Source organism: Ostrinia nubilalis, chromosome 18 (assembly GCF_963855985.1).
Source record: "Ostrinia nubilalis chromosome 18, ilOstNubi1.1, whole genome shotgun sequence".
NCBI classification, from domain to species: domain Eukaryota; kingdom Metazoa; phylum Arthropoda; class Insecta; order Lepidoptera; family Crambidae; genus Ostrinia; species Ostrinia nubilalis.
Genome location: NC_087105.1, coordinates 13151951 through 13175360, shown reverse-complemented (window position 1 = coordinate 13175360; position 23410 = coordinate 13151951). Strand labels below are relative to the sequence as shown.

General features: G+C 39.7%; 1 protein-coding gene and 2 long non-coding RNA genes across 3 annotated transcripts in view; 1 reads left to right on the top strand and 2 right to left on the bottom strand.

Annotated features, from left to right (window-relative positions):
* The window catches only part of LOC135080781 (DNA damage-binding protein 1), a 36786-nt gene extending 19611 nt beyond the window's left edge, over positions 1 to 17175 (bottom strand). Inside the window, exons 1-13 of the mRNA XM_063975509.1 lie at positions 17007 to 17175; positions 16344 to 16492; positions 14494 to 14759; positions 14293 to 14392; positions 14108 to 14213; positions 13901 to 13983; positions 13238 to 13391; positions 9777 to 9998; positions 7330 to 7492; positions 6821 to 6929; positions 6136 to 6320; positions 4748 to 4899; positions 3956 to 4127 (exon numbers count right to left, since the gene is read on the bottom strand). Of these exons, the coding sequence (XP_063831579.1) occupies positions 3956 to 4127; positions 4748 to 4899; positions 6136 to 6320; positions 6821 to 6929; positions 7330 to 7492; positions 9777 to 9998; positions 13238 to 13391; positions 13901 to 13983; positions 14108 to 14213; positions 14293 to 14392; positions 14494 to 14759; positions 16344 to 16492; positions 17007 to 17067 (1922 nt within the window). The 5' untranslated portion in view covers positions 17068 to 17175. The remainder of the gene's footprint in view (positions 1 to 3955; positions 4128 to 4747; positions 4900 to 6135; positions 6321 to 6820; positions 6930 to 7329; positions 7493 to 9776; positions 9999 to 13237; positions 13392 to 13900; positions 13984 to 14107; positions 14214 to 14292; positions 14393 to 14493; positions 14760 to 16343; positions 16493 to 17006) is intronic.
* Positions 10653 to 11643, top strand: LOC135080783 (uncharacterized). Its single transcript, XR_010259077.1, has 2 exons — positions 10653 to 11138; positions 11425 to 11643. It is a non-coding gene; the product is annotated as an uncharacterized LOC135080783 (long non-coding RNA).
* An 809-nt stretch (positions 17176 to 17984) lies between the features above and the next one.
* On the bottom strand, positions 17985 to 18997 carry LOC135080771 (uncharacterized). Its single transcript, XR_010259076.1, has 2 exons — positions 18630 to 18997; positions 17985 to 18123 (listed from the first exon to the last, which is right to left on the bottom strand). It is a non-coding gene; the product is annotated as an uncharacterized LOC135080771 (long non-coding RNA).
* Between the last annotated feature and the right edge of the window lie 4413 nt (positions 18998 to 23410).

Below are 23410 nucleotides of genomic sequence, written 5' to 3'. Positions count from 1 at the left end.
ATGCTTTTAGATAAAGATACTATCAGTTCTGACCCAATAGGTATCGTCTCTGACCTTTGTCTCGCTAGACTGTCGGCTCTCTCATTGCATTCGATCCTTGTTTGTCCAGGTATCCCACATCAGGTACACTTTGTCATGCCTTCCGAGTTTGTTCATCTTAAGATTGCATCTAGAATAATTCTAGACTCAACCTTCACTGAGGCGATGGCTTTGTTTGAGTGCTGCCTGGCTGTGGCTCAGGATGTAAATATTGCGATTTTTACACCCCTGTTTTTTAACATAATTATAGCGTAGAATTCAGCTTGAAATACTGTAGCAAACCCCCTTAAATGTTCACTGTGTTCGTGTTTACAGTAGACGCCCGCTCCCGTTCCCAAGGCCATCTTGGCTTGGAGCTGTCAGTAAACCAGATTAGGCTGTTCTGTTGGGATTTTGGTCCTCTTTTCTAGTCGTCCCTTGTTCAAGATCTATCCACTTATTAGCTCAATCCACTGTTTTCTTTTCACTTATCATATTAATCCACTGGTATTGTTTTAGATCAAGTACCTCCTGCTATTACTACATGCTTGACTATGAACGAGTGCTGTAAGTGCCCACAAACCTAGGCAGTTTTGTATCAGATTCGGCTACGGGCAGTACCTATATCAAGGGCAGTAATCATGTCCTTATGATTTTTTTAAGTTATTCGCGTATAGGGTCAGTTGCAAGCAACCGACTCAGTCTTCCCTTTACCCGACTGGTTGGGGTCGGACCAGAGTCGATAGCAACATGGAGCCTACATGGACCGATTTGCCCGTAGCTGCCGAAGCTTGCCTGGAAATGGTGAGATGTAAGTGCAAGAAGTAGTGCAGAAGCTGGTGCTGTCTGAACTAACAACTATAATGGTCACAACCGTAGCCTTTGTGCTAAAAATAATCTCCCGTAGGTACTATGATTATCAATCCTCACTTTCCTCACACTTTCCTTTCCATTAAACCACTGGTACAATAGTATGTAGAAATAAGTGTTAATTAAAATAATAATAATCATTAGACGTTTAGACAAATTCAAGTTCTTTATTTTGTGCTTTCTTCTTATGATTTGTTGGACTTTCTGTAAGCCTTCAAGCAGATTATAAATAAATAAATAAAAATAAATAAAATAAATAAAATGATATTTTCAATATATTAGTATGAAAAATGGGCACCTTTTCTTTATTTCAGAATTAATCTGCGGATGTATTTAATGGGAATAAATTTTATAATAATACATTAACTTAAAATGACTTAAAAACTAAAATTTAAAAATTACTAATGATAAAAACTATTTACAAAATAAAAAATACTTCACCCCCAGCGCCGCAGTCAGGAATGGTGCCCAAAAGGCTGGCAGCATTGCCACGTTGAATGGCCAGGCTAATTCTCTGACCAAAATAGCTTAATTAAAATGTATTTAAGCTATTTTCAACCTTATGTCTTACACATAGAGTTCAAAATTAATTGAAGAAAAAATACAAATCATGTTAGCTAGATGTGCCAGGAACTATAAATAAATTCTAAAATAATAATTCTTACTTGCTTATGAACCAAATAGTATGAATTTATGGATAAAATAAATATTTTTTTCCGACGCGCTGTAAAATTCGCCCGCTGTGTCCTGAAGAAAAATTTTTTTTCACCTACTTTTTTCGAAAAAAGTACCATACAATGGTATATATTTATAATCCTGGTAAATGTAGCTTTCATATTTTTTTTATTAGATTATCTCCAATGGTTTAAAAGTAAACTACGTTTATTTAAAAAAATACTTTTTGGTTTTTGTGATTTTTTCTCAATATTTCTATTTTTTTGTATGAAAAGGCAAAAAGTTTGTTCTAGAAATGAATTCGCCATCCTTTAATTATCTGAAAATGACACCACACTTGCCCTAATACCTATAGTTTTGAAGATATGGGCCTTAAAGTGAAGCGCGGCAGAAGGAAACTTGCCCCCCCTCCCCCTGCTACCACAGGGGGGGCTCCCGATGTCTACCGACGGAAATCTACTCAGGAGGACCCAAAGAACAACTGGTGCAAAAATGAGCTTTCTATACCAAAGTGGAGAGGTTCTTGCACTAAATTCCCTACTAAAAGGTTTATTCATTCTCACTCCACGAGTAGGGATTGCAATCCCGCAAATCAGGTGCCTTTTGCTTTTTAAGAGCGTATTTTTTGGTATTCTTTAGAGGTTGGGTATTCAGGAAGAGGGGGTATTCTGAGATAGGGATATTCTGGGAGAGGGGGGGGGGATTCTGGGAGAGGGAATATTCTGGACGAGGGGTATTCTCTGAGAGTATTCTAGAAGAGGGGTATTCTGGGAGAGGGGATATTCTGGGAGAGATATTCTGAGAGAGGGGTATTCTGGGAGAGGGATATTCTGAGAGAGGGGTATTCTGGGAGAGGGGATATTCTGGGAGAGATATTCTGAGAGAGGGGTATTCTGGGAGAGGGATATTCTGAGAGGGGTATTCTGGGAGAGGGATATTCTGAGAGAGGGGTATTCTGAGAGAGGGATATTTTGGGAGAGGGATATTCTGAGAGAGGGGTATTCTGGGAGAGGGATATTCTGAGAGAGGGGTATTCTGAGAGAGGGATATTCTGAGAGAGGGGTATTCTGGGAGAGGGACATTCTGAGAGAGGGGTATTCTGAGAGAGGGGTATTCTGGGAGAGGGATATTCTGAGAGAGGGGTATTCTGAGAGAGGGGTATTCTGAGAGAGGGGTATTCTGGGAGAGGGGTATTCTGAGAGAGGGATATTCTGAGAGAAGGGTATTCTGGGAGAGGGATATTCTGAGAGAGGGATATTCTGGGAGAGGGATATTCTGAGAGGGATATTCTGGGAGAGGGGTATTCAGGGAGAGGGGTATTTTGGAAGAGGGATATTCTGAGAGAGGGGTATTCTGGGAGTGGGATATTCTGGGAGAGATATTCTGAGAGAGGGGTATTCTGGGAGAGGGATATTCTGAGAGAGGGATATTCTGGGAGAGGGATATTCTGGAAGAGGGATATTCTGAGAGAGGGATATTCTGAGAGAGGGGTATTCTGGGAGAGGGATATTCTGAGAGAGGGGTATTCTGAGAGAGGGGTATTCTGGGAGAGGGATATTCTGAGAGAGGGGTATTCTGAGAGGGATATTCTGAGAGAGGGGTATTCTGGGAGAGGGATATTCTGAGAGAGGGGTATTCTGGGAGAGGGATATTCTGAGAGAGGGGTATTCTGAGAGAGGGGTATTCTGGGAGAGGGATATTCTGAGAGAGGGGTATTCTGAGAGAGGGATATTCTGAGAGAGGGGTATTCTGGGAGAGGGATATTCTGAGAGAGGGGTATTCTGGGAGAGGGATATTCTGAGAGAGGGGTATTCTGAGAGGGGTATTCTGGGAGAGGGATATTCTGAGAGAGGGGTATTCTGAGAGAGGGATATTCTGAGAGAAGGGTATTCTGGGAGAGGGATATTCTGAGAGAGGGGTATTCTGAGAGAGGGATATTTTGGGAGAGGGATATTCGGAGAGAGGGATATTCTGGGAGAGGGATATTCTGAGAGGGATATTCTGGGAGAGGGATATTCTGAGAGGGATATTCTGGGAGAGGGGTATTCAGGGAGAGGGGTATTTTGGAAGAGGGATATTCTGAGAGAGGGGTATTCTGGGAGTGGGATATTCTGGGAGAGATATTCTGAGAGAGATATTCTGAGAGAGGGGTATTCTGGGAGAGGGATATTCTGAGAGAGGGGTATTCTGGGAGAGGGGTATTTTGGGGAGAGGGATATTGGGAGAGGGGCATTTTGGAAGAATGGGTATTCTGGGAGAGGAGTATTCTGGAAGAGGGGGTATTTTGGGAGAAAGGAGGGGGAATCCCCTGGGTACGCCTATTATGAATGAGTGAATTAGTCAGTCGGTCTACCAGCTGAAATAATTGATGATCTTTCTTGACTCCTCTCACCTGAAGGTCCGCAGTACTGTGGGCTGTGTGCCGAGCGTGAACTTCTTCTTGTTGCTGAGCACGCCGCTGTCCTGGTCCAGCGTGAAGTAGAACATGGAGCCGTCTCCTAGCGCGCACAGCAAGTAACAGACTCCTTCAAGCACGCATATGAGAAGCGAGCGTGGAATTATTTCTGAAACAACGATTGTTTGCTGATTTCTTGAAGAGAGCGACATGTTTTTATTGCCAGTTTTAGGCAAATTTCAGATGTTCGTGATGGTTTACATCTCCCATGTAATAGTGTAATCTCTTTACTGATCTTTTGATATCTGAACTTAAGCAACCAAGCACTGCGTCCTAATGCGATGTGTTGTTACAGCATACCATCAAACGAAGCATTCCGATAGCGAGCGCCATGTTAGAGCACAGGCGCTGGCAATATGTAGTTGTTATACGGATGCGCGTTAGTCTTAAAAATAATAATACGTATCTTTTATTGACACTGGATCTACATTCGATTTTTTTAACCCCCGACGCAAAGAGAGGTGTTTGATCAAGAAAACAGTCGCAAATCAGTCGCAAATCAGTCGCTGTCTCGTCGTGATGTGCCTATAAGGCTGGTTTTAGTGTCACGCGGATCTGTATGAACTGCTAGGGAGCGGAGCGGTTCCTCCGGACCGCAATACTCTAAAACGCTCCCTAGAAGTTCATACAGATTGGCCGTGCGGAGCGGGTCCGCACCAGACGGTCCGCGTGACACTAAAACCAGCCTAAAGGTCCACAACCCCACTGTGGCCCAGCTGTGGGACATACCTCCAGACAGCTTCTCCTTGTGCAGCGGCGCCAGGTCGGGCAGGCGGAGCACCCGCACGGAGATGTCTGTCCACAGCCCCACGCCTAAAAGAGCCGAGTCACCACCCGGGCCCAGGTCTAAGCACGCCACTTCCTCGTCCATGCACACCTCACTGCACAAAGAAGAACTTGGGAATAGGGGAAATATGCTGTATCGATTCTTTATCCACAAAATATGAGAAAGTAGTTTTTGAAGAACGACTCTCACAGGACAAATGGAGTATTTGGTTGGTATACACTACCCACTCTGGCTAGACGGGTTGTTAGCATATTTAGGTTTAAATAATAATAATTCGTTTATTTCAGACCATTATGATCGATACAGAGTTAAAGAACATTTATTTCTCATTAAAAAACTTACAGTCACTTACATGAGGAATTAACAAATTTTATGTAAGTAGGTAATTCACAATTTTGTCCAATAGCCAAAAGAAGCAGATGTACTTCCGCTTATTTATTCCTTAGTCGCCTTTTACCGCGAAAGGAGGGGGGTGACCCTATTTTGCGGTATTTAGGCCAACCATAGAGTATCATCATCATCATTCAGTCTCCACCGCAGAAGCAAGACCCTCTCTAATTTACCAGCAAATGGAGGACTCCATAGAGTATAAGTCAAGTATATCTTGAGTCCTACCCTTCGCATAGCCGTGCACGACATAACGTACGTTTAATCCACAACTCCTCGTTCAATTGCTTATTATCAAGCTTAAGTTTTTAACAATTGCGACTGGACGCTCTCACGTACGCCGCCCTCAAACTCTCCGCAATCTATTATCAAGTTTTCAACAACAATAACACTCACGCTAGCAACTCCAAAGCGCGGTCCAGTACTGCGACGAGGTATATCCTGGGCCTCACTACAGCCACCACTGACACGCCCCGGGAGTCACCCATGCTCTCTCTACTGCCTACCTAACGCTAGTCTGTTACAGCATCATATAAATATTCCGACACTCACGCTAGCAGCTCCAAAGCGCGGTCCAGTACTGCGACCAGGTATATCCTCGGCCCGGCCGCGCATACGGCGCGGGTCTCATTGCAAGCCACCACTGACACGCCACGGGAGTCTTGCGCTCTCTCTACAGCCTACCATAACGCTATAGTCTGGTCCGTGAGCACGTAGAATTTTGTCAAATGACCTCAAGCTACCCATCCTTATCGCTCGCGCGTAATTATGTTGCTATCGCGTTCGCACACTCACTGCGGGTGCCAGTCGCACAGTCGCGACAGCAACATAATTACGCGCGAGCGATAAGGATGGGTAGCTAGGGGTCATTGGACAAAATTCTACGTGCTCACGGACCGGGCTTTAGTCTGTTACAGCATCATATAAATATTCAGTCACTCACGCTAGCAGCTCCAAAGCGCGGTCCAGTACTGCCACGAGGTATATTCTCGGCCCAGCCGCACATACGGCGCGGGTCTCACTGCAAGCGACCACTGACACGCCGCGAGATCCATCCGCTCGCCATTCCGCCGTTAACTCCCACCCGTTAGCGCCGCGGCCGATTAGGCGGATTCCTTCGTCTGTCACCTAAGAAATACACATTTTGTTTTAAAACACTGTAAGGCTTGGACCATCTTATTTTGACTGTAACAAACGTCAAAAATCTGTAAAATCCATACAAAATACGCCGGTTATCGTTATAGTTACGTTCAATGTTAGGTGGTGCAACTCAGCCTTACTTTGTCAAATATGCTCACGTGACATTGGAAATATCGTGGTTCTTAAAACCAAGTCAATCAAAATCAAAAATATTTTATTCATTAGTGGCACTTGACACGAACGTCAAAATATAGTAAATAAAAAAAGGTAGCCCTTAAAAATAAAAGAAGAAAAGTTTATGTGTCTATGTCATAGCATAGACAAAGATTTAGGCCCATTATGTGACCCTCTTGCAAATAGACACAATATAGTTTTAGTAAGTAAAATATTGTTTTTAGGCTAGCTAGGGCGTAGACAAAAGTTTTAACTTTTAAGGTTTTATGATCATTGCAATAAACATAATTATTTTATTGGAATTTTGTACTTACTTGGATCAATTGATCATAGCAAACATTCCCCGTGAAGAAAGTCTGTCTATCTGACACAAATCCTTTGATTTCTGTTTCCTCCACCTCTTCTCCATTTAATGCTAAGACCCTGAAAATAACTATTATTTTAGACAACAATTTTATTGAATAAGAATATCAAGCAAAAGCATCAGAGAATGTTTCAAACAGGCTATTTTATTATGTACTAGCTTTTGCCCGCGGCTTCACCCGCGTGAAATTTAGTTTGTCACAGATCGTGATAAATTATAGCCTATAATTATGTTATTCTGGGTTATAAACAATAATATACTGTGAAGTTTCATCAAAATCCGTTCAGTAGTTTTTGCGTGAAAGAGTAACAAACATCCAGACATCCAAACATCCAAACTTTCCCATTTATAATATTAAGTAGGAAGTAGGATGATTAAATATTTAAATTGATGCTTGATAATTATTAATTCTTCTACTAATATATCTCTTAGAAAGCCAATATTTCAACATGTCCTTACCTTGTTTGTCCCACAAAAGCCAAGACCAGTGTGTCGTGGTATGAGGAGTTTTCCGCTAAGGTCAGAGCCCACATGCCCTTGATCCCGGGCAGATCTATGGACGCCTGCTCTTGTATGCCGATCCCGTTGCGGATGATACGTAAGGAACCCATTTTGAATGCACCTGTACAAATAAAATGTTTGTTTTCAATGATAATGATAAGGTGTGGGATAAACTGTAACCTCACTGTTTTAGAGCTGGGTTTTGCAGTAAGTACAAGATACAAATGGTGGCAATGGACAGGACACATGGTACGCAGAACTGACGGCCGATGGGGCAGCAAGGTTCTGGAGTGGAGGCCGCGTACCGGAAAACGCAGCGTGGGACGTCCACCCACAAGGTGGACCGACGACATCATAAAGGTATAGGGAAGCGCTGGACGCAGGCCGCTACCAATCGATCAATATGAAAGCATTGGGTGAGGCCTATGTTCAGCAGTGGACATCCTATGGCTGAAATGATGATGATGACAAGTGGTTCAACTATAAGCGTAGTGCTTAACTTATCAGTGCCTGAAATATGGAAGCGGCACAAGAGGGGTGACATCAGGGGCGTAGCTAGCGCCGTATCTGCCGTATCAATTATACGGGGCCCCCGGCCTACGGGGGCCCCCAAGGTGCGTAAGCAAAAATGAATAAAAACGTCGCAAATTATTTAAATTTCAGAAATAAGAAAAGTAAAAAAAGCAATTTCTTTTTTCCCGAGTAAGGCGTTCAAAAGTTGGCAACACCCTACATCGGTTAAAGCGGGCTGCGGGATTTCCCCGTTTAAGTAATTTACGAGGCGCAAACCGAGCTTTGCATTGGTGTGAGTGTATACAGATAGTGTAATGGCGTGCAATGGCATCCGTCACACGAGGCAAAGACTGCACACTTCACCTCTTGTTTTGGAAGCAGCGTTTTTTTCTTTTTTGAGAAATCAAACAAATTTTTATACGGGGCCCCGCCAAGGTACGCTACGCTTCTGGGTGACATTGTCATGGATCTGAAGTCTCGTTGACGTTACAAAAAACATCCTCCCGTGCCGCTCCCATACCTCAGGCACTGACAGAGTTAAGCACTAGTAGACCTATAACTCAGTGTATGAAATGGGAACCTAAATGGATTGTACAGTTTTTAGTCATTCTAATCTGAAAGATGGTCTAATCAGATTTGTCACTATTGCTATGAATAATTCCTATTGGTATAAATACAGCTTCTATTTCTATTGATTGCTGCAGACCATTTTCTCATTGGAATGGTAAGATACCAAGATGTGTTAGCTGTAATGTAAATAGTTAAAAAACACCCGTTTTCCCAAACGATGCTTGCTTAACCTTTAACTATAGTCGTGAAAAAATAATCACACTCCCATGGACGTCGGGTCTCACAGACCCCTATCTAAAATTCTTCATAATTTCATATCTGAACCAATTTGAATTTATCAAAGAGTTGATATATATCAAATAACTATTAATAAAGGATCTAGTAGTAAATGTAATCAATTTTTAATCATTATTTAATTATTTTTTGGCAAATTTAAAAAACATGAGTCATTTTTCAGTGTTAATTGACTTAGCATCACATATAGGCTCCTTAATTACAGTAGATTAATAATAAATCAAACTAATATTTTTTCCTTGCTTATTAATAACCGTGTAACATAAAAACATAAACAGAATTTCTGAAAGACATAAAATAAAAATTTTGACAAGGGTTAAACTTACAAAAATTATAAACAGTGGCCTAGAACACTAAAGACAAATTATCTCTACAGGTATGTGTCATCTTTCTTTGAGAGTTTTGATAGGCAAAATATACACCATTCAGAATCGGAATCTGCAGCAATGGTACCTTCTAAGACATCTAAACTCAAAAGAAGAATCGTCTACAAGTAAAACCTTACTTCTGGAATGTTACTCAGATAGTTGGGCTAATAATATAGCTGATGTACTCAGATACTTTCTACCATTATGTATTCTTAAACTAAAACAATTTACAACATATTATAATGATATACTATAAAAATATATAGTTGACAAGTCACATCCATACAAGTATGTTTGTATGGAAATTATAGTCATCGGGTCTGCCAGACCCCGATAAAATTTTGGATGGTTATTACTCACGTAATAAGTGCCGGAAGACGCGATTTTATGCCTCTTCGGTCCTAACACAGTTAAAACTGAAGCTACTGAGATGGTCGAGAGCAGCACGTGGCGGGAAGGTATTGAAACCGAGAAATTGGAAAGGGGGGTGGGCCTCTGAGACCCGACGTCCATAGTTAAAGGTTAAGTGAAGCAGCAAATCGAACGCACAGCGTTGAATAGAGCTGTGATTGGTTCGCGTGTCACCCAGTGCGTCCACGCGCACTGTGAGACCTCATAGTAATGTTTGTGAATACGAGCGTTTAGCTGTTGGTTACTTACCAGAACAAGTGATAAGCTGGTTCTGCCCCTGCCTCTCCAAGTCAACCACGCACATATCGACGATCGGCGCGAGGCTGGTGAAGCTCTCCATAGGCTGCACATACTGGTTGGCCTCGTCTCTCGTGGTGGACAGGCGGACCAGCGCCGAGTCGCCCAGCCGGGAACCAATGAACACCACCCCGTTGTCGAGGTACGTCATGCATTCCGGGATTGGTATGTCTCCTGGAAATTTTGAATACGTCATTTTTCGTTCTTATTTCTTTATAAGCTAGAATAATGTTTTGGAAATTCTTTGCCCAGCAGTGGACGTCATTTGGCTGAAACTAGAGGACGCTTTACAATGTCCACTGGCTGGCTTTACATTTTTATAAACGTTACGTTGACGTTCACGGTGAAGTAACGTGCTCATAATATTGAGCACACTACTCATGTTTCTATTATGTATTTCAGCAGTGCCTAAGTGTTAGTTTGACTTTATCTATTATTGTAGGCATTTATTGTTAAATTGTGGGTTATTTGCATAGAATAGGCGTCGCAAAAGAAAAAAAATTAAGCAATTGGGAAAATATTAAATGTTCTGTAAGAGGCAATTTGAAAGACGCAAAATAGAGGCATGTTATTATTTCAGTTTTTAACACAGGGCGCGACTGTGCGGCTTACCATTAGATACCAATTTGATATCATATTTCAATTTAACAACCTACTTTAGTCACTATCTTTTGATAAAACCACATAAAAATCGATTGCATAGTTTAAAACATCTAACACCTGTAGGCCTAAGATGCGCGCATCGACAATGACATGATATGATAAGACAATTTTCGATCACGTAGATAATTTTATCATTTTCCCTAACATGGGACCATCGAAGCTATCGTGTGATAACCGAATTGTTGCCATATTAAGAAAAAATTGCGTTATTATGTTGGCCAACCTTGAAATATTTTAGCTCATTCGTTCAATCTCGTTCATTTCTGCTACTAATTCGGCTAAAAACACATATCTTAAAGCAGTGAGAACGTCATTAAAAAAAAGTTATGTCAATTTTGTTGATATTACATGACTGCTTGATTGTATTTGTTTGTGTTTTTAAAATTGTATTTTTATGTTTCCAGTCTTATTTTTAATATTTCTAAAGTACGGAAAATATCAAACGAAGAGATAACCAAGTTAAAGAAAAACAATGAAGAATTCCTAATCATACCGATAGTATTAAAGAATGAAGTCTTCAAAATTAACAGAATAACCGAACTCCACTACCTACCCCATAATGCGAGGTTTACAGTAATTATTCAACTTACATGAAGCAGTCAGAAAGTTTATTGAGATTTGAGAAATAAAGTTACACTCATAAGTAGCAAAGTAAGTACCTAAAGTCTAAAATATTAGCTATACTCCGCAGATCTTGATTTTCATAAGTAACAGCACCGGAGAAAAGGAAAAATATCTTTATTCCTACAAATAAGCTTTCACCTTCTTTCCTATATTTATTTCACATAGTTCTTTCACCGTGTAATAATACTGTGATCAATATTTTGTATGTAAACTTAAAATACAAATAGGATTAAGTAAATGTTTCTATTTATGAACTGTTTATGTAATTGTAATATTTATAATTGTGTTTAAATAATATTCTTTCTTTTTTCAGACAGTGGATGAAGAAGTGTGGGATTATGAGTGATTATTTCATTCTAAAGCAGACATAATCAAGTCTTGCTCACTATCATGAAAATTTACAATAACAATCAGCAAGAAAAACTTCAAGGGTACTGGCTAGGCTAACCAATTCATGGAATTCTGTTTGTATTTGAAATTATAAATAGCTATTGTAAAACAAAAGTTTTCCAAATAAAGATTTTGTAAATAATGGTTGAATTATTTTGAAATTACACTGCAATAATGAATTTATTGCCTGCGTCCAGCGCCTTTCTGCTACCATTATGATGTCATCGGTCCACCTTGTGGGTGGACGTCCCACGCTGCGTATTCCGGTACCCGGCCTCCACCCCAGAACCTTGCTGCCCCATCGGGCAACATGGAAAGCATTGGGGGAGGCCTAAGTTCAGCAGTGGACGTCCTATGGCTGAGATGATGATGAATTTATTATAATGGAATAAATTGTACAAGATTATCATCCTGTCACATTAAAGCCCTTAAAAAAGACCACATGGAGGAATTAGATTGATAGTAATGTGGAATGTATGTATGGTATCACCATCAAGTTATAAAATTAGTAAAATTCATTTATTCTCATTGTTATTATAGCAAGTTTGATTACACATCCCACCCAATGCTAATTTCTGACAATGACCTTGCCACTGTTTGATGTAGACACAAGAAGCTCGGTCACCACATTCCGCCCCATTTTCAATAATTTTACAAGATTATGTACAGATGACAGTAGGTACTTAAATCAAGCTAAACACTGTGGGGTATCTCACGACATTTGCAACTTAATATGTATTGTCTGATGTACTGTTGACTGCCTACCTAAGTAGGTAAGTAATGGTTATTTTACAAGGTAGGTAATGTAATAATTAATATGTGGGTGGGACTGTGGGAGCACTAAGATTTTGCAGCTAGCGATTATAAACTGTCGCAAGATTCGCCTCACACTGATAAACTCTTGAACTAGAACTCAATCTCCACCTAGAAGTAAAAGTATCACAAAGGTGCTAGATTCCTTTCTTTGAATTTTACTAGCCTCAAATTAGTCGTAAAATGTCATTTACCATTATAAATGATAAATAAATAGAGTTAAAGTAGCTTGCAAAAAAGTTAATCTCCTATCGTCTTGCTATCGTGGGCAAGGATCGAGGACGATAAAAACACCACATCCTATCCTATCGTGATGTCAAAATATGATATAGTTAGCGCTTCATGTTAGGGCTTGCCAGGTTTATCACAAAAAAAAAAAACAAATCTATCACTATCACATTTTGACAGATGACATGATAATTTTCGGGGTGCCATGTTAGCGCCGGTAGATAAAACGATATAGTGACGTCAAAATCGATATAACGCCGCGATAGCAGTTTATCACGGCGCGCATCTTAGCCCTGCTGTATTCACAAACGACGCTTGCTTAAGTGACGCAGCAAATCGAACACACAGAGTTTAATAGAGCTCTGTGATTGGTTCGTGTGTGAAGCTGTACGTCCACGTTCACTGTGAGACCTCATAGTAATGTGCAACTTCGCTTTATCCATTGGTTCCCAAAGTGGGGGGCGCGTCCCCCAGGGGAGGCGCAAAGACCTTTAAAGGGGGGCGCGGGCCATCTGTGTACTTAAGTATAAAAAACCTGCGATCACTGAGATAATGCATTCCAGACTGCTCGATACTACCAATAATCTTGACTGGAGGAGGGGGGGCGCGGAATTTTTTGTATGGTCGAAAGGGGGCGCGTCTTAAATAAGTTTGGGAACCAATGCTTATACTATGAAAGATCCAAGTTGGCTCACCAAGTAGTTCCACCTTCAGATCCTTGACAGTCTGCGTGCCGTCCATCTTCTCCTGCAGCTCCAGAAGCAGCATGAACAGCCTGCCAGCGATGTCTCCCAACAAATACCTGTGGCCCGGGGTGTCGACGCGGCAGTAGCAGTTTATTGGGGTGAGCTGGGAAAAGATGTTTACCTGAGACCTCAACAGTTAAAATGAGATGAACTATGCACAACATGAATATGTGTATAGTACATATAATATTTTCATATTAGTGGTTAAGTAAGATGTACTGTGCACAACATAGGCTGAGTTGCACCAACTTATTTTACATGAACAACAAGTAAATAAAAATAAGTGGAAGTCATTGGGGGAGGCAGTGGACATCCTGTGGATGAAATGATGATGATGATGATTAACAATAACTAGTCCAAAAGATAAGGAGACATGTAAAGTGCCCCATAAGGGCTACCTTTTCTTTTTTTATTATTTTCTATTGACGTTCATAAGTGCCACTTGTGGTCTAAACTGAATAAATATTTTTTGATTTTGATTTTGATTTTGAGTGTTTTTTTAATGGAGTTTGACAGATTTTTGACGTAAAATTGCACCATTTTATCAGCATAAGAAGCAATAAATCAATATTCGCCTTGAAATGGTCAGATTCAATACAAAGTATAGGATACCTTTATCTGAGGTGGAGCTACAGCTACATAGTTTTGTCCATCATGATATACTATTGATTCTTGCCCAATTACAATGGCACCACCTAGAAAATAAATTATTTATAAACATTGTCAAGTGCAGACAATATAATATCAACTTTGTCCTTTTAATATGGCAACATTTCAAGCCCCTTTATGTATGATTTTTCACCAGTTTAGTTTACTTACCAAGAGGACTAGGAACAGGTATGAGTATAGATGCTTCTGTCTCCACGTTGTCTTGCTTCCAAGGTATTTTGCAGAACTCCTTATCTCTTACATTCAGTTCATGTGTCTGAAAAAGTGTGAAAGTTGTTTAGATTTCTCCTCAGATGTATGTAAAGTAATATGTAAGTTAAATAAATAGTTTTTACCTTTATATGTCGACCATTGAGGTCTTGGTGAATTAAGATTAATGTAGGGTTGGCACAGCCATGCATAAATTCAACATCAAACACATTCAGTTCTTCCAACCTGAAATATTTTTGTTTTCATTAATTTTAGACACAACTCAATGTAAAATTAGCGCAAAATTGTTCTATAGCTTTAAATATGCAACTGAAAGGTTGTATTACCTTAATGATACAGCTTTTAGTTCTGTAGAATCCTTATCTAAAGGTATAATCTTAAATAAACCATCATAAAGACGCAGACCAATGACCCTTGCTTGGGGATCGATGACTGCAAGCATGCCGTTCTCAGAAGGCTTGCCAACACGACTGGACACGTCTCCGTGGGCACGTGTGATTACTTCCAGCTGATCATTGGGCCCCATTTTCCATTCTAATATCATGGCGTTGTAGCGAGCAGTGAGGATAAATACCAGGTCTTTGTTTTCATCCTAGAAGCAAGGTTAAGTGGATTTTGTCAATGTTTTTGTATTACAGTAGAATCCCGATTATCCGGATCAATTAAAACCAGGGGTGTTCCGGATAATCGAAAATCCGGGTAATCGATTTCAATGTAAAATCAAACAATAATTAACTTTTTACAATAACAAGGGTTTTCAAATTATTTAGAGTCTAAAAATCTAAATTTTAGACTATTAAATGAATCCAATGGATTACTAATGTTTGGCCAAAAAACGTTTCCCAAATTATCACATCGCAAACAACGTTTCGCAAATTTTCATTTGGCAAATTCTCACTTGGCAAAGCAACTTATTGCAAACTTTTAATTCGCAAATGTTTTTTTTGGCATATTATTGTTTAGCAAATTATTGTTTGGCAAAGCATGGTTTGCCAAATGTTTTATTAGGCAAAAATATTTCACGATAAACTATTTACAAAATAATTTGATTGGTGCATAAAATGGTATACAAATAAGCTTGTGGTTATTATTTTGTTTAGTGGGGAGTTAATATAAAATTTGTTCTACATTAATTTCCTTATTTCATTCTTTGTATCGAAATTTCCAAATGATTCAATAACAATAGAGGTGATTCTAGCGCTCGGCGGCCGCTGCCGCGGCACGCTTCGCTCGCCTTCGCGCATTAAGGGTCACTGTTCTAACCTAACCTAACCTACTATTTTCTGTAATACCTACTTTTTGCAACCATACTATTTTCTGTAATGTTTTACATAAAATTATTGTGAAAACCATGATCATGTGCCTTATGCTTTGATTTGTGGGTAACGGTGGGTAAGTATGTGAAGTGTCAATTTGACCAAACAAATTATTTGGGATATAATATTTGGCAACATAAAACATTTGCTATATAAACATTTGCCAAGTAAAATTTGGCCAAATGATAATTTGACCAAATGAATTAGTTGCGAAAAGTACAGTTGCTAAAAGTTCATTTGGGAAATGAAACTTTGGCGATAAGTTGTTTGCGAAGTGAAATTTGGCGAAAAGTAATTTGGCCAAACGGAAGGATACCGAATCCAATTCTTTAAGCAATGAACTAAGACGAAGTCTATACCGCGTTATAATGGCTGCCCTTCTGTTTTTATGGGTCCAACCAAACCATAAATTGGTAATTAGAAACTCAAATTCAAATTCAAATTCGTTTATTTCTTTAACTTAGCCTAGTTCAGTTACAAGTTGTTGGAGCTTCCTGTTAAGCAACAGATGTTACTTGTGCTAGGAAGCACCGCTCTTCCATAACAATATTACAGTAGGTAGGCAAATTTAATTTTTAATGCGTTTAGTGTGGATAGAACAAAATAAATAAATAAGAACACTTTATAATATTTTACAAATGAAAATTTTATGTGAAAATTTTAAAATTAAAGTTAAATTAATTCGAAAATACTAATTAATACTAGAAACCAGGTAAAAGATATAATGTGCGAGTGTAGAAACTGTGAAGAATGAGTCCGGATAATCGGATATCTGGATAATCGAAGTCCGGATAATCGAGATTCTACTGTACTTCAAAAAAAAAATCATAATTTTGATGTTACAAGGATGTAAGACTCACAGGAGGTCTGAACATCTTCATTTTGGCAACTCTCCCATACAGCCCCACTTCCTTCATGGGGCGCAGGCCCTCCGGGGTCACGAGATACATCTCCAGGCGGGTCACCTTCGCGACTAGTAGATTGAGATCCGTTGGAGATGTGAAGTTGCCTAGAAGATTTGATAAAGCCAATGAAATTTTGATGTCTTGGTAGCTCATTCAATTGATTTAATGTCTAAGATATTGTTGTAAAATCATGCAATAACATTTGAATAATAAGTTTACAACAAAATTTATCAGAGCTAAGTCGCAAAAAAGCTGACTAATGAAATGAGCACGTATTTACTGTAGACTAATGAACCTGGGAGAAACCAAGGAGGAGTTTCGTATTTCTACGCTGCTTAAATTCATGTTGTCTGCATTTTCAGGTCATGTAGAGTGGGCTACAAATGGAATTTTCTACGACACAAACACATTGCTTGGCGGGCCATTGCGCCGGTTCTAAGTCCGTTTCAGACAGTTAAATTCGATATATCGATCGTTATTATAAGAGACAGCATAAATCCAAACAAACTATGCTAAATATCTAAATAGAACATCAATACAAAGCGAAAATAGCTTGATGCGCTATATTATTGTAGTTAACCTCAATGAAGAGAAACGGCAATGAATTTCACGTCTTACCTGTTACACATGATATTACAGCTGTTGGTTTCTGAGCAGTAACCACGTAATGATAAGCCATGATGGTAATTTACACTTTCAATCACTACAATTCAAGAAATTCATCAATATTATTTCGTAAAATTCAACAACACAACCCGAGCGGCCTTGTTTGAAATAAAGTAGTGTTGTTCAATCAAGTAGTCGTAACGTAAATTCGTTATCGAGACAGACAACTCGATATCGTGAACTTCAATTTAGTCTCGATCTTTTCAAATAATGATTAACTTCAACCGAATGAAATACAATTTATTGATTGATAAAGAGATTTTAGAATATTGTTAACTTTTCCATGAAACGTATTTAAATACAAAAACGAATAAACTTACTTGTTTTGAGTATTTTGTGTGTCCTAACCTAACTCCTAGCATCTGATTTGTTAATTAATTTAATTTTATTTGTAGACGTACCATTATGGCATGACCAAAGCGTTTATTATTTCGTATTTTTCTATGAATTGTACACTAATCAATTAAATTAATATAACTTAATCCTGAAACGATGTATTAATCGAAGTTAATATACGAACATCCCTAGCGTAGTTTTTTTTAAATAGTGCTCGCCTTGGGCTCGCGATAAATTAGCAGAGGTTTATCATTTGCCAACTATTATTTGGCCAGCTTTTATAATCGAGTAACGAAGCCACCAAGGCATGTTTGTTTGTTACTGGTTAGCTGAAATGGGAGTAATGCCTATTCTTCTAAAGTTACTTGCTTTGATAACATATTTTATGCATAAAGTTCCCTAAGTCTCATCTCTAACTTCTCTCTCATCATGAGAGACCATAATATCTAAGTGAGAGACAGAGAAACCTAAGTGGGACCACGTGTAATATAAGGATAAAATTCCCTAGCAGTTTCTGACTTGCTGTTAGTTGAAAGTATGTATTATATTGGTATTACTAACTACTCGGCGCAGGTCAGTAATAAAAGGAAGATATATTTACTAAAATATGTCCTTTATTTAATATTCTAATACTAATATTTACAAACATGCACTTAAAACAACAGTGATCAGTCTTGACGATTGCTCGGCGGGACGCTCTCGAACAGAACTTGCGTTAGGAATGTGAATTTTTCTGTGAACAAAGCAGGAAAAATTAGTTAAAGCAACAAATTGAAGATTTTGCTTCGTTTATCTGATTAACAGCTCTAAGTGATAACGCATCATCTGTGTGCTCCCAAAATTATGTACAGTCACCGTCAAATAGTTCGTGGCACCCAAAGTAGCCAAAAAGTTCGTAACAAGTCTTTGTTACAATTAATTCGTTTTGGCCACTTTGAGTGTCACGAACTGCTGTATAGATCGTGTCATCCACGAAGACGCGCCGCACCATTCTTCCGCTAATGTTTGAGTGTTATCGGTACACGCTAAATTATCCATGAGTGCACACGCACACTACAATAATGACGCTCGGATTGCTCGGATCAAACTCCCCGCACCCCGCGTTTCCCTCGACCAAAATTGGGCGCGTCTTCGTGGATGGCACGATCTATACTAATTGTATTTCGATACGCAAATCCAGCAAATCAGGCTGCTATTCTTAACATTGTTAAAAAAGTTTACCTAAGCCTTCAAACTTACCGAGTAAAGCAGTCGGCGTCTTTTTGTGATACACAAACACGGTGTATACCAGCACCCCCAGGACTATGAACCCGACTGCCATGAGATATTTCACCGACGGGTCGTGGACAATCGGCAGTATCGATAAGAATATCGCTACGAGTAGCACGAAGCACGGCACTAGCGTCGGGACTCGGTACGGTCGAGGTTTTTTAGCTTGCGTCTTTCGCAGCACTAGTAGAGCGACCATGGCCAACCCGTAGAAGAACCAGAGAAACCAGCTCGCGAATTCTATGAGGGTTTTGATGTTGCCGACTACGATGAATGCTGTGGTCAGCAACGCCTGGAAAGGAATTAATTTTATTAGTTACTAAACTGGAAATCACAGTGATTTTGTACGCTGCATGTCATAGGATTGCAATTCTTGGTTACGTTAATAGAGTTTTTCGAAACTATAACTAGAGTTTACAGAACCCTATTCTATAGCTACGGAATAGTCATTCCCAGTTCCCACCTCTCGTTCCCACCTGCAACTCCTGTGTAGCTAGGATCTCCTGCTTGATCGCCAATAAACACCCAACCAGTGAAGGTCAAGTTTGTCCCGGGGAAAGTTAAACTGACAATTTAATTAGTATGGTAGTAACCTGGAAAGCGACGGCCGGTGCGGGAGTCAGCCTCTTCATGTTGACGTAGGAAAACACTTCCAGCATATGGCCGCCGCGCGCCGCCGTGTAGCATACCCTGGAACACAATAATCATGTTTCAATTAAACAACAGTCGAAAACAACTCCCCAACCTGTCTGTGGCCTAATTCAAGTATTTAGACAGTCAAGATTCGTCCCATTGAAAACAGTTCTAAATCCGTATTCACAAGGATCATTTTGATAGAACGATTACTCGATTGTATCGCAACTCAGTGTTTTGTTCTCCTTGAAGTTTTGTTACGTGAATAAGGCTACTGATCAGCGGAGAGTGTAGGCCAAATCCTCCATTTGCCTCCGGTAAATGGGAGAGGGTCGTGTTCCTGCAGTGGAGACTAAATGACCTGATGATTGAACAACAGTATTCCATTAAAAAATGTTTTTGAAATCTGTATCTACATCTTAAAAACACAAGCATTACGTTAAGTCACTTGAATAGTGGAAAAGTTTGCCAGTTACATCGCTGCATCGTCTTTGGGACACTAGTATCATCATTAGGTCATTTACAAGTTTCATGTAGGAGGGCATCTCTATCAAATACCAGAGCAATGAAGACTTTGATAACCTATACACTTAACCAGCCCTAACCGGAGGTTGGGGAGGCTTAAGTTTGCCTATTTGCTTCTTAGTCGTTTAAGACATCCACGGGGAGAGAGGATGTGGTTCTATTCCACTTTCGTTGGATCACACGGCTAGGACGCGCTTATCTACCATTACTCTCTTTATTACTCAATCATAACAACCATTGCAGAATGCTCGCAGAATTGCTAAAATCAAGTGGCAGTGGGCGGGGCACAAGCACATAGCTCGTAGAGACGATGGCCGTTGGGGCAGAAACGTTCTCGAGTGGCGACCACGGACTGGAAGACGTAACGTGGGAAGGCCTCCTACTAGGTGGACCGACGATATGGTAAAGGTCGCGGGAAGAACCTGGATGCGGGCAGCGCAGGACTGTTCATTGTGTAACACTTTGGGGGAGGCCTTTGTCCAGCAGTGGACGTCATTTGGCTGAAACGAACGAATCACCATTTTAGGTACTCAATCTTTTGAGAAATACAGTGTGAGTCACGTTAAAGTGTACATATGAAAATAGATGAAACTAGACATATTTTTATCGACAAAAAAGAGGTCAAAAATTTTTTGAGATTTTTTTTAAATTTTTTATCGAATTTTTCTTCTTCCAATTACTTATTGTAAAGAAAACGTAATAACTTTTAAACCAAGCGGTATATCCTGATAAAATAAAAACAGTAATAATGCTAAATAACAGGCGATACTAAAAAAATACATAAAATACACAAAAAAGGCCAACAAAAAATAAAAAATAATATTTTTGAAAAAAATCTGCTTTTAAATTCGTGTTTTTTTGGTTATTTGATAAATTTCTCCATGATCGTATGAACGATCATTGCAAACGTTGTGATAGGGATAGATAGAGACATGCGATTTTTGGTTTTACGAAGGTAATACGATAGAAAATAATACAAAGTAATAAAAACCACCGGTTATAGGGGCATTTTTTGGAGAAATTTATCAAATAACCAAAAAAACACGAATTTAAAAGCAATTTTTTTTCAAAAAGTCTCATTTTTTATTACTTGTTAGCCTTTATAATATTTTAAACTATTATGTTGCATTTTTTACTATAAAATTATCACTTCACGGGATTAACATGTGAAGGAGGTACTAAGAAGGAATGGCTACAGTGCTACCACAAGACAAATGGAGAGGAGGCTCAAGAGGGATAAGCAACCAATGGTGAGCAGGGAACCAGCTTTCCTTCCGTACGTGAAAGGGGTAACGGATAAAATTGGAACAGTACTCAACAAATACTCCATTAAGACTGTATATAGTCCGTTGTCAAAAGTAACGAAGGAAATTCGCTCGCCAAAAGATATTATACCTCTTCAGACGCCGGGTGTCTATAAGATCGATTGCAGCTGTGGTAGTTCTTATATAGGACAAACTAAGCGGTCTATAGCTGAAAGAGTCAAAGAACACATAGCGGCTGTAAAGAACCAACAGACGTGCAAATCTGCGATAGCTGAACATTTGTTAACTTCGGACGTTAATCACTGGATGGAACTTCATGACCCGAAAATCCTCTCAACTGATAGGCATTACCATGTTAGGTTGATACGTGAAGCCATTGAAATTAAAAAGCATAAGAATTTCAATCGAGAAGATGGATTTAACCTATCATCAGCGTGGAATCCGGTGATAACGAAGTACAAATCGCGTTCTAGGCCGTCTCAGAGAAACCCGGACACTGTTAGTGTAGTTTGTCGGACTGACTGTACCACTGACGAAAATATTGTGCAAATGCGGGTGGGTGAAGAAAACTCATCGCGCCGGAGCAGACGACGCCGCATCTCTTCAGTCTGCCCGCGACCATGACTCGTGCAACCGAGCCGAAACGTCGGGAGGGTAAATATTATTTACCGTTAAAATAGATATTGTTGCAATAAATCCCGTGAAGTGATAATTTTATAGTAAAAAATGCAACATAATAGTTTAAAATATTATATAGCAAACCGATACGGGTCGGAATGTGTAACAAAATTAAAACATCTAGAATTACTCCGAAACAAAAAAGTGCGCCTTGAAACATCGTTGACATTTTTAAAAAACTGTCGCGATTTGAACTTATTACCTACGTGTGTGCGTCTGAAACCGCGTATTGGGATTGCATTTTCGGATAGAATTCTAAGGAACGCGAGTGTTCGTTTGCTAAAACAGCTTATTAAAAATACGTATAGCCAGTTAGACAAGGTACAGAGTGAGCTTTATGTTTTACATCTGGAATGCAGTGTAGTGTGGTCTCGTGAGGATTTTGACAGATGTGATCGGGTAACGTACCTACAAGCATCCCGCACTTATGTTCTGTGTGAGAATGGTCATAATCGAAAATTCGAAAAGCTGTGTACCCGCCAACTTCGTGATAATTTTTCGCGGAATGAGATTTGTGCGAACACTCAGGTACAGTCGGACACATTAAATACTCACACAGTTATCAATTTGTCGAATACTTCATTGGACAGTGCTGCACGAAGCGTGTTGGCGAAGGGGATGAATTTTGCTTTAACTCCTAAGAGAATACCGTATGAGAGCATAATCTGTGGCGTAGAGGAGACTATTATCCGCAATAAAGTTCCGCCAACGGATGCTGACATTTTAAGGCAGGATATAGCAGTGATTTTGCGAAAGTCTAGGCTCCCGAAAAGTAACGTAACTGCAGAAGAGCGCCAAGCACTTAAAGACCTGCGACAGAACCAGGATATACTCGTTCTGAAAGCTGACAAAGGCAACGCCACTGTAATTATGAATACTGAGGACTATGCCAGTAAAATTGGAAATATGCTAGCTGACACGACAGTATACAAACCAGTGTCATACAACCCTACTGCCAGAGTGACACGACGCATTCGCGCCCTCATCCAGGAGCACCGAGAGCTATTTACAGAAGACGTGTATACATACTTGCATAAAGCAAAAAACGTACAGCCACCAAAACTATATGGTCTGCCTAAAATACACAAGAGCAACGTTCCACTTAGGCCCATCGTGAGTCAAATTGATTCACCTACATATAAGTTGGCAAAACATGTTGCTGGAGTGTTGCAGCCATTAGTTGGGAAGACATCGTCCTACGTAAAAGACTCGATGCATTTTATTGAGCTTATCAAGAATATCTCAGTGGAGCCGGGTGACATAATGGTAAGTTTCGATGTCGAGTCACTGTTTACCAACGTGCCACTGAAGGATTGCCTGGAAGTCATCAAGGACAGATTGTTTGACAATGAGCTGCCCGATGAATATATTGTCCTTTTGCAAAACTGTTTGGACGGAAACTATCTCTTGTATCGAGGCCAATATTACCTCCAGATTGATGGCGTTGCTATGGGAAGTCCTGTAGCACCAGTGATTGCCAACATTTGGATGGAACATTTCGAACAAAAAGCATTAGCGAGCGGCCCCGGTATTGTTAAGTTCTGGAAGAGATATGTTGATGATATATTTTGCATCATAAACGGAAACCAAACAGAAGTGGAACAATATCTACAGCACTTAAATTCTGTTCATCCAAAGGTTAAGTTCACG